The 15,022-nt window shown below is 32.0% G+C and overlaps 2 protein-coding genes across 16 annotated transcripts in view; one reads left to right on the top strand and one right to left on the bottom strand.

Moving 5' to 3' along the window:
- The window catches only part of LOC148603186 (uncharacterized), a 41,869-nt gene extending 33,638 nt beyond the window's left edge, over positions 1-8,231 (top strand). For 11 of the 13 annotated variants that reach the window (XM_088552938.1, XM_088552937.1, XM_088552946.1 and 8 more), the window contains one exon: positions 2,239-8,231. In XM_088552938.1, coding sequence (XP_088409064.1) covers positions 2,239-2,469 — 231 coding nt within the window. In that variant the 3' untranslated portion in view covers positions 2,470-8,231. Of the gene's footprint in view, positions 1-177; positions 229-2,238 lie in introns of all 13 variants that reach the window. The other 2 variants (XM_088552942.1, XM_088552939.1) reach the window with 1 other exon arrangement.
- LOC148603185 (uncharacterized) lies at positions 6,979-14,131 on the bottom strand. 3 transcript variants are annotated; one of them, XM_088552949.1, is made up of 7 exons: positions 14,098-14,131; positions 13,634-13,751; positions 11,989-12,145; positions 11,329-11,538; positions 10,956-11,056; positions 10,238-10,393; positions 6,979-9,821 (listed from the first exon to the last, which is right to left on the bottom strand). In XM_088552949.1, exons 2-7 carry the CDS (start codon positions 13,745-13,747, stop codon positions 9,759-9,761), a joined length of 801 nt encoding a protein of 266 aa, XP_088409075.1. In that variant the 5' UTR covers positions 13,748-13,751; positions 14,098-14,131; the 3' UTR covers positions 6,979-9,758. The 3 variants fall into 3 exon arrangements, with proteins under 3 accessions (XP_088409075.1, XP_088409073.1, XP_088409074.1); XM_088552947.1 differs by lacking the exon at positions 14,098-14,131 and adding an exon at positions 13,992-14,079; XM_088552948.1 differs by lacking the exon at positions 14,098-14,131 and adding an exon at positions 13,868-13,965.
- Positions 14,132-15,022: the final 891 nt, after the last annotated feature.

Genomic DNA, 15,022 nt, shown 5'->3' with positions numbered 1-15,022 from the left:
TTTGTTTCTCTGCGACATCACAGTCAGTTGGGTGTAGTTTCAATAGAAATTTCCAATGTTAGTTTGAAGGCAATAGCCTGAGATAGATAATATCAGACAGAACAATGTAAGAAGGAAACTGTTGCAGATAAATAACTTATAACAAGATGTCAACACGGAAGTTTAATTTGTTTACAGGAGAAATCCAATCATCCTCACATCTCTATAGAAACGACCATATAGACACTGGTACAGTATCTTGGTGTTGTTTTAACGTGCTTTTAATGTTGTATGGCTAAGGTCATAGTAACTGTCTAGTCACAGGAGAGGATTTCTATATAAATAGAGGGCTTTTTTAATTTATAATATCCACTTTTGGTATAGTGGCATCTAAAATGTATTTATTTTATAAACAGGAAATAACTTATTCTCTAATTGTTTAATAAGAGTAATCAAGGGAACCAAGGTTAAGAAATGGTCCTACTTTGAGGAGTTTATGGTTTAACGTAGTTTACAGCTGAATAGATAAGAAATGTAGAATTTGTAGCTCATTGTAGTCAATACATATGGAGCAGATGCAACCTGTTGAAAGATGAGGTCAATATGCATACAAAATGTTCACGTCTAATTCAGCAGGTCTAAGCTGTTGAAATTGTGATTCCCCAAGAGCTTGGGATGGATCTAGAAGATACAGAAACGTTATTTTAAGTTCACCATATCCTTGCACAGATGTGTTCTTTGTTATGCTTGTTTCATGCAGAAAAGGAAATGTGATTGGTCTTAAGATGTTGTAGATGGTGCTATGTAAGTGGTAGAAGAAAACTTGCACTAGCCATACTGTTATGAAAATAAAGGCTGAAACAAATGTTCTAGCTAATGTCTAATGTACTTGAATAGGCCATCCTCAAAATTAATATTAGCCACATTCAAACTAAACTAGCATTTGGCTATGTGGCTTCCTGCTAGTGCTTAACACGGACATGCAGATAACTATGAGAAAGACTATGTTCTTCTTCAACATCCCTCAAAAAGTTTTATTTTATGAAGTAATTTTTCAATTTATTTATTAATTTTTCATTGGATAAATCACCTTGTATGTGAACCAGTACTGTGCTAACCATTCCATTCTAACTTACATTTATCAGGGCTATGATATAGTGGCATAATATATTGGTATAGTTTATTAGCATTAACCTTTTTCCAAGTTTTCCATGAATATTTCATAATACAGGACAAAAATAAGGGAATGCAGTGATAACGACTGTATACTTTCGATGATAAAAATTAATTCTTATCTATTTTTGTTAATTGATCCAGATAAGTGTAAATTTATGATTCCATTTTAAGGCTGTTTCTACTGAGTTTGGAACTATTCAGGTTAGGCTGATAGCTACCACTTGGGGGCCATCTCAAGAATGATATTTTCACTTACACACACATTACAGTTCAGCTCACTTTGCGCTGGCTATTATGTTTATCCAGTGGATAACTTGTAGATCGTACATAGCTTATTCTGTGGATAACTTGCATAGATCCTACTTGGCTTATCCAGTGGATAACTTGTATAGCTTGTACTAGGCTTATCCAGTGGATAACTTAAATAGATTGTTCATGGCCTATTCAATGAATAACTTGCACAGATCGTACTTGGCTTATCCAGTAGATTACTTGTATAGATTGCACTTGACTTATCCAGTGGATAACCATTGTCCAGGGCTAAATCTTTTGAACAACCTTGCCCTGCTTACTTTCTATTTATATTTTTATACAAAAAATTTCATGGTTAAAGGGAGATAACTATTATTCACTAGTCTATATTACACTATCATGATATGTATTCATTTTTTTTACTATCTTCAATGGTGCTTGCTGCAAAAATTATACAAGGTGTTATTTGTTATAGATAAAAGAAAGCATATATTTACATATGTATAGTTTGATGTGTTGCAAGTATTAGTTTTCATGGATAAAAAAGCACATAAAATTTGAAAAGTTGAAAAATTTTTACTTGGGTGAGATAAACTGAAATTAGGATAATTAAATGATTCTTTTGTGGATGATTTTTTAAATACTGTTTTTTATTATAAAAATGGTAGCATTATTAACAAAATAAAGTATTTCCATGACATTTCAATTTTGCAGATGAAATTCAAGCAGGGTAAGTATTTTAACAAGTCTGAATAATCTTTTTTAACCTTTTCAGAAAGGTCTCGAAGTAAAACTGAAAAAATGTCTGAATTGTTTCTTTAATTATTACAGGAATCATCATACACAAGTTCAAAGTCTTCATCACGGAATCCATCTACATCAAGTACAAAAAGTTTACCTGCCAGAACGACTGTCACGCAAGTTGTTGTTACAAGGAAATCAGAATCTTCACACAAGAACTCCGTCAACGGAGAAGAACTTTCTCCGTGGCATGTAACTTCCAATGAACCTACTAAACCTAAGATTGTAGAGAGGAAAATAACATTAACAACTGATGTCTGATACAAAATTACGTTATGATCTGATCTTTGTAAGAAATTCTATGTATTTAAGCAATGGATTGGACACAGTGAAATGTATGAAGAATTGATAGACAGTTTGAGGATTTGTTTGAAAGAGAAAGTAGATTTAGTTGTAGAGCTAGGAATGAGAGTTAAATGAAGAAAGAAAGATAGTACACTTGTCCATCTCCTTATTGTAAACTTTCAGCATTGTATTTATCAAAGTGTATTGACAGTAATTGCTTCTAGCCATTTAAATACTGCTACATTTAGATACTCCTACACTGAGTCTGGGTGTGTTGGAATAATTCGACAAGGAAGGTTTATACCAATCATTAGTGCAATAATATCCTTTATGGTTGTAACTTCCATTTTATCACAGGTCGAAAATACCCATGTTAAGTACAGTAAAACCTGTGTATATTAAACCCTGGGTAAACTGATGACCTGTCTAAACCTGATTTTTTGAACCCGTAGAAACTCCTCCTTTAACCGATAAGTTCCATCAGTTCCACGGAGGTTTGGTGTAAACAGGTACTGTAGTTGTGTCGTTACATTCCTTTGAATTTTAGATAATTTTACTTTTAGACCCAATTTGAACTTATCATGTTTCAGCGTTGTGATTTTACTATTGCATATCATTCCTTGGTATAAGTCTATTGTGGTATTTAACAGTCTTGAATGTGCATTAAACAGTATTCTTTGATTTGAACAATACCATAATCACAAAGAAATGACACTTAAGCTTAAGTCTATAATTTTTTTTAACAGTTACAGATAATAAATACAAGATAAAATTAATTATTAATGAATCAACTATTTTTTTCTGAATTCGTCAACAGTCATTTTTAATTGTGTCAAAAGTGATCCAGTCCTATTGTTGGCAATATTGAATACTGTTTCTGTACACTTAAAGAGCAGTGTTGAAATCATGTGATGACTTTTGTACTAGAAAGGCAGTTCCGTTTTAAAACATATTTTGTTGAAAAAAGTGTATTTTTAGATTGTTCTGAAAAACTTCACATTGTTAGTCACTTGAATTAGTGTAACTTTTGTTATTAGATCTTAAATGTCTCCTATAAAGAAAATAGCAGAAGTAAAATTTTACTGAAGGTAATCACTTGGCTTTACTAATATCAGAGATAAAGACACTTTGATTGACATTAGATATAAGTATTGTAAATGAAGAGAATATTTTCCCAGTTATAAATGCTATATTTGTCACTTTTACAAAAACTGCTGCTGATTTTTTAAATATTGAGAAAAAATCTGGATTAAAATTCAGTGGTTAATCTCACGATAAAATTATTCTTGCATGATGACGTCCCAATGGAAAATAGTGTTTTGAAGAGATAACTAATTATATTACACTTGCACCTTCTTTGTGGAACAGACAACAGATATATAAAAGATGTTAAATAGCCCAAGTTTTTATTATTTGCAATAATCAGCCATTTGCATTTTGCGGTAACGATTTCCGATTTTATATTATTTTTTTTTATTAATGTGGTTTATCAAAGGCAAAGTACAATGATTATTTTTTTATAAATATGTGAAGTTTATAAATTTTCTGATCTAAGTAATTTGTTCAATGGTTGTGAGTTTCAATATGTGCAATGGTGTTTTTCATATCCAGTATTTAGACTTTGTTATAACTTTGGATGCATGTTTTTATATTTATATTTAGGGAATCAAAGGTAGAATTGCAGGGGTAAATAAGGCTTAATGTATCAATTTCATTTTCATCATTAACCAAGACATTGTGAAAGAATTAAAACTTTTAGATTTTTTATGCTCAATCATTAATATTTCTTCATAACTTATTCATTTGCTGTCCAAAAAATGTATGACTTTAACAAATCAAGTGAAGTTTCACATTGACATAAAAAATTGATGATTGATAATTCTTCCACAATATTATTTATATATATACATAGTTTGGTGATTTTTGTTAAGTTTATACTTGTACCTTAATGTAGCTTTGGATATAAAACATAAATGTCATTGTAAATATCACCTCTCAGTATTCTATTCATGAACAAAGAAATATTACTTGTACAGTGAAACCTGTTAGTTGTAGTATTTTGAAAATTTTATACCCCTGTTTAGAAGGAGAGGGGTATACATTTTTATCCTTGTCTTTGTTTTTGGTTTTTTTTTGCAAGTTGAAATTTATTTGTCACACTTTTCTCAGCAACTACTCATCACAGCAGTTTGAATTTCTAAGATGTTCTTCCTGTAGGTATGCCATATGGTGGGATCTATTTTCTGATAAATTCAACAATTACCTCCTGTTTACCAAGGAGTTTGTTTACTTTCTTATGTCATGATTGAAAGCTGGGGTATCACTAGTGAGCCATTGCTTATAGATTTCTTGTTTTTGTTGCCATTTACTGTACATGTATATACAAAGTGCACACTCTCATTATGAGCCTCTAACAAAACGCAGTCTAATTCCCCTCCGTTTTTTCCCACAGATAGATATAACAGATTTCTAGTTCATGGTTTGGGTAAAGCTGGTTTCACTGTACCATGTAATTCATTGTAAATAAGTTACTACAAAGTCATTTATTGTATCTACAAGTACTACATGTGTGTAATTATGGTTGTCAGTCATTTTCAAGGCTTGAGAATTCTGTAAAGATAAGTTGGATGTATGAATTGGTTTCATGTCACAGCAATATGAATTTTTATCAAGAAAAAAGTCAGTAGATTTAGTATTTTGATGTTAAATTGATGCACATTTTTTGGGTTTTGATACACTGTAAGCTATTGTTTTTTGTTGTGATAAAAGTTATTGCTTTTTTTGTGAGGCATTACTTCTTTGAATTTTATAAATGTGCTTTAGTATTTTATCAAAACCGTGTATTTTGATTATGATTTTAATATCTTTTGAGATATTTTTAAAGCAGTTTGAATACTTTAGAAATGAAAGAAACTAGGATGTAGAGAAATTATTTGCATCCTGTTTTGTCTTTCAATTGTGAAAATTGAAGATTATTTACTGATGTATATTATTCTCAATCTAATGTATAATAGGACTAGCCTTTTGATCAAATTTATTTATGGAGGTTGACCTAGGGTAAGGGACACAACTCTTACAAATCACTGGAACATTTGTATTCACCATTTTACATTAATCTCATGTCAGCATCAAAGTAACTTGGACAGATTTCATTCTGATTCATAGGAAAGCTTGGAAAGCTTTGGTGAAATTGAATAGGATACAAACATATCACTGACTTCAAGAGTGTATAAGAAATCTTTTAATCAGTAGAAATTATTTTATCTGCTTTACCAATGGTGAAAGCAGGTCTTTTGCTTTCAGTACATCATTACTTTAAACCCAGGTTCTTTTAAGAAGGTGGAAACTAGTCATTAGCTACGCATCAAAATAATAGGTTCAATTCTAGTCTTTTAGGTTATTCAAGAAAATTAATCAGAAAGCCTTTAATTTTGAACACAAATACAAGTCTGACTAATGAATTAAACAGACAATAATTACTGAGATTTTTAGAATTGTGAATGTGTTTAGTTCTTTGACACAGAATTCCAGTGTTATATAATGTTGCTTTATATGGCACAAATTTAGTTATTCATTGCCTTGTAACTAATATTAATGTTGCTTTGAGTTGACAATGTGTGTTTTATTTTACCTGTAGATAATGTATTGATTCAGCTGTACAGCTGAGTCATTTAAACTAGAAAATTGGTATTGCTCCATATGCATTTTAAAAAGTTCAAATGTTATATTGACATATGTGTTAAAATAAGGGGTTGCATTGTGTTTTGAGTAGAAGCATCAATTTTCACAGGAGAGCGGTTTTACTATAATAAAATCACCCTGCCTCCCTTTATTTTTATACATGGTATGGTCCAACATTTTCACCTCTCGAGTTGTCACAGGATCAGTCTACATGTACATGAATTTGATAAAAGGCAGAAATGATACACTAGCTACAGGTAGGCCAAAACACCAATGGTCAACTCACAGTGATTTTGGTAGAACAATAATTGCTATGATTGAAATTGATAATGGATTTTTTAATGATGTGTGGTTTTAAAGTCAAAACAATGATAAAATGAGCAACCTCTTGAGTCATTTTCAGATTTCGAATATATTTTGACATAAGAAGTTGTTTAACAATAATGTACATGTATACTTTGGATAAAAAATTAAGTGGAAGGATGATAAAGAAGCAACATATAGAAGGTAACACAATAAGTAACAAAGAATGAAATTATTTTGTCAGTTTGCATGAATGGTAATTTTTTTTAAAGAAACAAAGAGAAAAGTTGGTTGGCAAATTTTGAATCAATTGTTGTTTAGAATACCTTTTGAGATGCCCAATTCAGCTTTTTATCACAATTTTTTTCTGAAAATAAAATGTATATTCAATGTATTTCATGTAACTAATATTTTATTTCATATGTTGAACTTTATTATCCTGTGCATGTAATATTATACAAAAGTAGAAGATAAATTTTAAGTAAACTATAGCAATATTGATATTTTTCTAATTTGTATCCTTGCGTTTTTCTGTAAAATCTGTTAAATTTTAAGATTTGTTTTTACAGATGCTATTTTTAGGTTGTTTATTTAAATTTTACTTGAAATTCTGATTTTAATGTTATTTGTAGTGAGATACCCTTCTAAATATATGTGCCTTCTTTAGTGTTATATTTTGAATTTATGGAAACATTTTATTCGTATTGGTTGTGAAGAAGGTGGTTGTATTTCTAGGTTGTGTGGAAAATATACTTCTTTCACATTCAAATTCATAGTTTTTGTCGTGAACAATTTATTATCATGAAATTTCATTCTAATGTACATCAGATAAATTCAAAGCATATAATACTTGATGTAAAACAGGTACTGTCAAATGATGTTCATCTGTGTCTTAAAAAGTAAAAAAAAAATAATGAAATTTGTTGGCTAAAGTTTATAATGTGCATTTGCTACACCTTTTTCAAGTCGTGTACACTTTTTTACCTGATATGGCTGCCAACTTCTTATATTTGATTTTCCTGACAAATTTCAGTGGTGTATATGGAATAAGCAAAACCATTCTTACAATCATCATTCAATACTGGACATAAAACCCTATACTATGTTAATCATATTATACACATTACAACAACATAGTTAACAGGTTTTCCCTTTCTTCCATATGCACAATAGTATGTATGTTCTGTTTTAGATTAATAAGTCCAATATTAACATTAACGTCAACCACAGCCAGTCGAGTCATTTTTCATACTCTTAACAGCATAGTTTAAGGAGGTATTAGACTTAGGGTAAGGGACATAACTCATGAAATCAGTTATATGTTTGTATTATATTCAATTTCACCAAAGCCTCTTAAGCTTTCGTTTGACACAGAATAAAATGAATCCAAGTTAATTAGATGCTTACATAAGATTGATATAAAATGCTGAATACAAACGTTCCAATGATTTTTAATAGTTATGTCCCTTACCCTAGGTACACCTCCTTAATAAGATGTATGAGCTATACTGAAATTATAAGTAATAGGACTTCATATGTTAAAAAATTAGGACTTGAGAATTTCATATCTTGACCAAAATTGGGGGGGATCCTATTACCTAATACGACTATGATCATTAAATAGATAGAATTTACCTGTGTCCTACACTAGCTATAGAATGTGATGGATATCCTTCCTTGCCTTATGTTGTATAATTACGCTTGTTATGTTTGTGCTATGATTTCTTATCATGCAAATAAATCATAAAGTATGTTGTTTTGTTCATAATAAGTAGGTCTCCTTCCTTTATGGTGGGGAGATATATCATTAACGCCCTGTCTGTTTGTCTGTCACACTTCCTCAAAACTACTACAACAGCAGATTTACTGAAACTTTGTTGTAGGTAGTTATGACATGATAATTATGTACATGGACTTACTTGTGTGATTATGGTGTTCATCTCACCCACTGAATTATGAGGGATTTATACTTCTTCGAACTATAGAAACGGGAGAGGGGGACATACATTTTTGTTGGCAAAAACAAAATTTTTATTCTGTTGTCAGAAAGGCTAAGCAAAAAGGAACACATAAATAATTGACAGTTGCCATGGCTTTGCCTTGGTCAACATTTGTTTGCTACCATTTGAAATGTTTAACTATAAACTGCAAATAAATGCATCCAAGTGTGATCACTGTACAATATTCGATTACTACTAAATTACCAAGCTCGCTTTAAATACTTGCCTGGAAACCCATTTTTTTACTTTTAAGTGGACCAGTTTAAAAGAAAGATTCTTAACTCACCGTTTCTCAACCTGCGTTAAACAAGTGATTTACATATGTTAAACATGCGTGAAACTTTTTTTGTGAAAGACGATCCCTTTAAAACCACAGGTGTCATGTTTGAAATTAAAGAGTTTTTGACAATGCCGTCAAGAAAAGATCTAGTCTGTGTTTGGCCCAGATGGCTCAACAGATGACTGCGGTAATTGAAAGTTACAATTGAAACCATATTTGGAAACACCTTTTGGCATACATCTTTGCATATGCTTAACAATGGTTTGTACACCAAGAATGATGCTAGGAAAGACTTCTTGAAACGATTTAATTCTCTAGTGCAGGTATAATAATTCTACTTAAAACGTTTAACTATGAAAGATCTGTAAAATTGAGCCAAACTGCGATGTTTACACATCAGGCCAGTCTGAAATTGGTATATTATCGTCCTCATTTGGAGAACCGGGGGGATCCAAAACAGTTACGTGTACAAAAAAAAAACCAAAAAAAAAAAACCGGTAAAAATCAAATTCGGACGGAAACTTCAAAACAATCTACACTGATTCTCAGGCAAAAAAAAAACAACACCACAAATATCAAAGTGATAACACAAAATGACAAACCGTACAATAAGCAAAAAAAAAAAAAAACTAACTAAAACAAAAGTTTTTTTTAAAACTATATATAAGGTATAGCGTTATGATCTACTACTTATGCAGCGCCGAATTATCTTGAAAATTAAGTAGGTCCGGGGGATTCGAGATCCACGTTTACTCTATCCAAAGCCGTTACAAAAATCAATTAATTTAATAAAAAAGAAAATTAAAAGGTATAATTCAAAATCCAACCGCACTCTGTAAAAGTTTCGGTCTTTGATACTACTAATGTTAATCAAATCTGCATGTTAATAGTTGTTTACACTTTCAATCTATTTTCCCCTCATTGTACATATAAATTCATTAATTGGTTCCTCTTATATATAGGAAAAATGCTACGTTCGGAACTGAAAAAAGATTATATCGTCATTTCCCCATATCTGACTTCTTTCTGATCAACATAATGCCGTCTCGAACTGGTAAAAGAACCTGGGAGAAAAATGAAACTGTTGTATCTGTTATTAGAACAAAGCCATAGCAGCAGGGAATTGTTTTATTATGTCTAAAAGAGAAAAAAAACCATTCACACAAGGTTTAATTCGAAATTGTTTTAAATTCTGATTTAACTCAAAAGCATTTAATACGCCTGTCTTAAGATATGACATTCATGGTAGTGAGGTAACGTTTTATTTCACGAGTCATTTGAATTAATGATAAGTTTTCAAATTATGGTTAGATCAGTTTGATTTGATTGTGTTACCATTTATAAGACAGGTTGCACAGAACACTCGTGTTCTTTGTGTGTGTGTGTGTGTGTGTGTTTTTTTTGGTTTTTTTTTATAGATGTCGTATTCAGATTTACCGAACGCATTTTTACTTTGTTAAAAAATAAAATGCTCACTTACATAAAAGATATCATCGCGTTGCTTTACTTCTTCATTAAATTTTCTTGTGTGATCTCCATATGTTTTCCTTGGTTGTTCAGCGTATGCTGTCCCGTAAAACATAGCATTGTCAACTACTATCGTCCCAGATTTTGCAAGTAAAGAATCTAGGGAAATCTATAATATAAACATTTCTATTATAAATTTTTATTATATTTGTTTGTTTCATTGTTTATTTCATTTTATTTGTATAATGATATTCTTTTTTTTTTCGTATTTTTTTTCGTAAAGTTGATTACACACTTCGTATTGGTTGCTCATTCCTTTTTTGGTTGCTTGTTCCTAAAACTCCTTATGTTTGTGACTTGTTCCTATATATCCGTAAGCTTTACTTATTCATTATTTATTCTGTATCCTTTTATAACCTACTTATTTGTTACTTGTCCTGTGAATAGATGTAACCATGTGTGACACCACTATTTTCTTTATGAATAGATGTAACCATGTGCGACACCACTATTTTCTTTATGAATAGATGTAAACATGTGCGACACCCCTACGTGTTCTGTGAATAGATGTAAACATGTGCGACACCCCTACGTGTTCTGTGAATAGATGCAAACATGTGCGACACCACTATTTTCTTTATGAATAGATGAAAATAAGTGCGACACCACTATTTGTTAAATTTTCACTTTAACTATAAGCGTAAAACAAGAAGACCGTGATTGGTTTTTACCGTAAGATAGTCTGTATAACGCTTCTTATCGGCATCAATGAATATTAAATCAAAAGTTCGTTTCTCCTTTGCAAATTTCAGTAACGTTTCATTTGCCCGACCTGAAAAGGAATTTTTAAAACATCAGTCATTTATTTCGAAATTTCAGGCTATATCAGTTTGATAATAGACGAACAAAATGAATTATGGAATATTTCGCTATATGAATGTTCGGTATTCTCTAAGATTTTATTTTGTATTATTAATATTGAACAATTCATTTAATTTCGTCTTATGTTTCATCCAGTCGTGATGATATTATCACATAATAACGTTTTAGTTTTCTCTTCTTTTCTTTTTTTTTCATAAGGAACTGTAATTTGATGTTACATACCCAAACAAAAATTTATCTTTGAACCGTGAGGTGATTTTGCAGTCAGGTTTTGTGCAAGACCATTTACATATGGATCAAAATCACATGTAATCACTTCACCATCGACAGGAAGCACCTCTGCCATCATTAATGCGCTACACCCGGTGAAGGTACCAACTTCCAGAATAGACCTTGCTCCTGATACGCTAACAAGGAACTGAAGGAAACTCCCTATAATGGATATACCAGAGTAAACGGCCTTGATAAAAAAAATCATTGCATTGGATATCCTGAGTAAAACTAATGCCGTTAAACAAATGATGTGTTTATTTCTGTTTAATAAACCTTTTGATTTGCGTTTGTGTATCCGTCGGATCACCTATTCATTGCAACTAACTTTTATAAATAATATAGATGGCGGCATTGTAATATTTCATTAATGAGATGACTTTTTCTCATTTTCACGTAAAACGTCACAATACTTTGCTGTATTAATTTAAATGGTATATGACGTCATATATCATTCTAAAATTCCGATAATCGTTTGTTAAACGTTAAAACAAATTGATTAAAATTTATATGACAAAGATAATTGATTTGGAAAAAGAATGTATGCAAATACTACCAGGAACAATAGAAGATAATTGTACTGCTGAATTCTAGTTCTCTTGATTTGTTTACCTGTGACACCTCCAGACAGCATGGAAGGTCTCATATTAAATTTTGTTTTGCCTTCATCAAACAGTTTGCTCCAGGGGTGGTTCATAGTGAACTTGGTTAGCTCCTCTACTTCCCGAGAACTGTGTGTCGTGTGATTTAGACAGAATGTGTCTCTGGTCTGTAAAGTTTGATTTTTAATGATGATGATGATGATGGCGAAAATGATAAAAGTGATGATGATGACCATGCTGAAAATAATGACTGTGGTAGAGATGGCATCGACGACAGTGATAGTGGTGTGTCTAGTAGCACTGACAAAAATACCCTTCTTTATTATTGTTTTGATTTGTCATTATTTTGAAAAATATGGAAGAAAGAGTAACCAAGGGAACCTAGATTCTAGCGGAAATCAAAAGTATGTAATCCAGGGACAAAGATCAGACATGGAAGCGTAATCAAGGGAACCAAGGTTATAGCGGTAATCAAAAGAATGTAATCCAGGGACAAAAACCAGACATGGAAAACAGACATGCACAACAAAGAACATAAAGTAACTAAAATCATACATACAAAGTAATAAAAGTAAATGAGCAACTCGGACTCCACTAAAAACTGGGAGCATGGACAAGGTGCACCGGTAGGTTAAGCGTCCTCTGCTTTTCTAGAAACACCCGCCAAGTTGCTCATAAAATGTCAAGTCCGGGGTAGACAAAAAAAGGAAAACTATGACCCGTTGAATAAATCAGTTTTCACGGTGCAGATGGATACAACATAACGATCCACGAGTTCATGATGACGACCATAAAACTTCTGTAGTGATGACTTGCAGCAACATAACCCTGTTCCAAAAGCCTATTTGTTAGAGTTCTAGCCCGATACAAAAAGTCTGCGTAGTTCCGGCAAGCTCTGGCATAACGTATGAGTTGTGATATGAACACTCCATACGCAGGTGCCCAAGGGATGTTGCCACAGATGAAAGGAAAGTTGACAATTTTGAATGAAAAGTCATCACGTTTGTCGTAAAGTTTGGTCAATAGTTTTCCTTTACCATCGATTTCTAAGTGTAGGTCAAGATATGAGGCTGACTTCACAGTGTCTGTAGTATCCTTTATCTCAAGTTCTTTTGGGTAGATGCGATGTATCAAATCCCCGAAATTAGGATTGGAAACCGCATTATATTCATTTTTCATACATTTTTAAGTCTTAGAAGCCAAATGTGTTGATTTCAGTGTATATAAACTACAACATATGTTTGTGCACACCTACGGTGCTCATACAACCCTTTACTAAATTGTAAAGATATCAATATTTTTGTTCACGTGTATACTTATAAATGACCCCCAACGAGTCTGTATCTTCATTTACTAACAAAAAATTAGACATACATGTACTTTTAATTTCATATATACTTCTGAGATATCCAGATTGCAGAGACATCAAACCTATATTTGCGAACGGCAAATCAAAATTGATACCATCAAATCCTCTAATACATTGCAGTTATCGCAATACTAATACAGATCCTGAAAAGATCTATGGCATTGCATGGCATAAACAATTCTATGAAAATAGCTTCTCTGAATGCGTTAACATTAAAACGGTCAATTTGATACCCTGACATTGAAAGTCAACGCACCACCTTAATGGTTCATATCTTGTCAAATACCTTCATCAGTTCTTCAATTTGTTCTAGTTTGGTTTTTATGTCAGATAACTCCATCTCTTCCACATTATGCCTTAGATTCAATATTTCAACGAAGGCGGGGTCATATGCCGACATTTTACTGAAAAGTAGACTTTAGAAATAAAAGGCATATAAAAGATAAAAATAATCGCATTACAATTTTGGAGCCCTTTTTACTAGAACAATAGAATAGTTAATTCTATAATTAAAATATACCTTTAATATGTACAGAAATAACAGAATCCAATGTTTAAGAATGAAAGCAACTATACAGTGCCACGAAATGAATAAAAATGCTGAAAGAAGTGAAAAAACAAATATCTCTAAAATAATTACGTACATGTACCGCTATCGAATGTGAACCAAAATAAAAATTAAAAAAACTTCCTGTGTTAAGCGTTGATAATGAGGCGTTCACTAAAACGCGGAAGTGTATCAATACTTACAACAATCATCTCTTTTCACGAGAAAATGTCCTTGCATTAAATCGATTGATTCAATAGGGCGTCCAGGAAATTAAGCTTCTCATTGTACAAGTGAGTTAATTGACGTAAACTTTCCACTTTAGTGTGACTATGGTTCATTTAAATATTTAGAGCTGAGCTAAGTGAGATTTACCAAAACATTTGAACGGAAAATAGGGTCAAGCAGACAGACTGTCTTTCCCTGGCTACAAATTTTGTAAAATATTGAGAACCAATCAGGTCTTAAACAGCTGTATTTAAAGATATTAGTTATAATCACTATAACAATCTACAGAAAGCAAATGAGGTTGCGAACACTTAAACGTTAATTCAAAATGATTCTACATAGTTTACACTAAGTACAGGGTGTAATAGAAAACAAAGAACGGATATGGTGAAAGGTAAAATTCACAGCGTAAAGCATAAATACAAAATAGTAAATTCCTTTTGTGATCAACAAAAGGAAGGGCTCATATCTTGACATACGCTTTGAGATCGATGGTAAAAGAAATCTATTGACCAAGCTATACAACAAATGCGATGATTTGTCATTCCCTATTGTCAACTTTCCTTTTATCTGTGGCAATATCCTTTCAACACCTGCGTATGGAGTTTTCATGCACAGCTCATACGTTATGCAAGAGCCTGAGGTAACTACGCAGATTTCTTACAATTAGGCTTCTGGAATATGGTTATATTGCTACAATATTGAAGTCATCACTACAGAAATTTTATAGTCATCATCATGAACTCGTGGATTGTTAGGTTGTATCCATCTGCACCAGGATAACTGAATTGTTCAACGTGTCAAAGTTTTTCTATCCTCTTTCGTCTACTCTGGACCCTGGACTTAACTTTTTATGAGCAACTCGGCGGGTGTTTCTAGAAAAGCTTTGTAACTTTGAAT

The sequence above is a fragment of the Perna viridis genome, chromosome 11, assembly GCF_037379345.1.
Source record: "Perna viridis isolate PV_CMFRI_1.1 ecotype Kerala chromosome 11, ASM3737934v1, whole genome shotgun sequence".
Lineage (NCBI taxonomy): Eukaryota > Metazoa > Mollusca > Bivalvia > Mytilida > Mytilidae > Perna > Perna viridis.
This window is presented reverse-complemented; position numbering and strand designations above follow the sequence as displayed.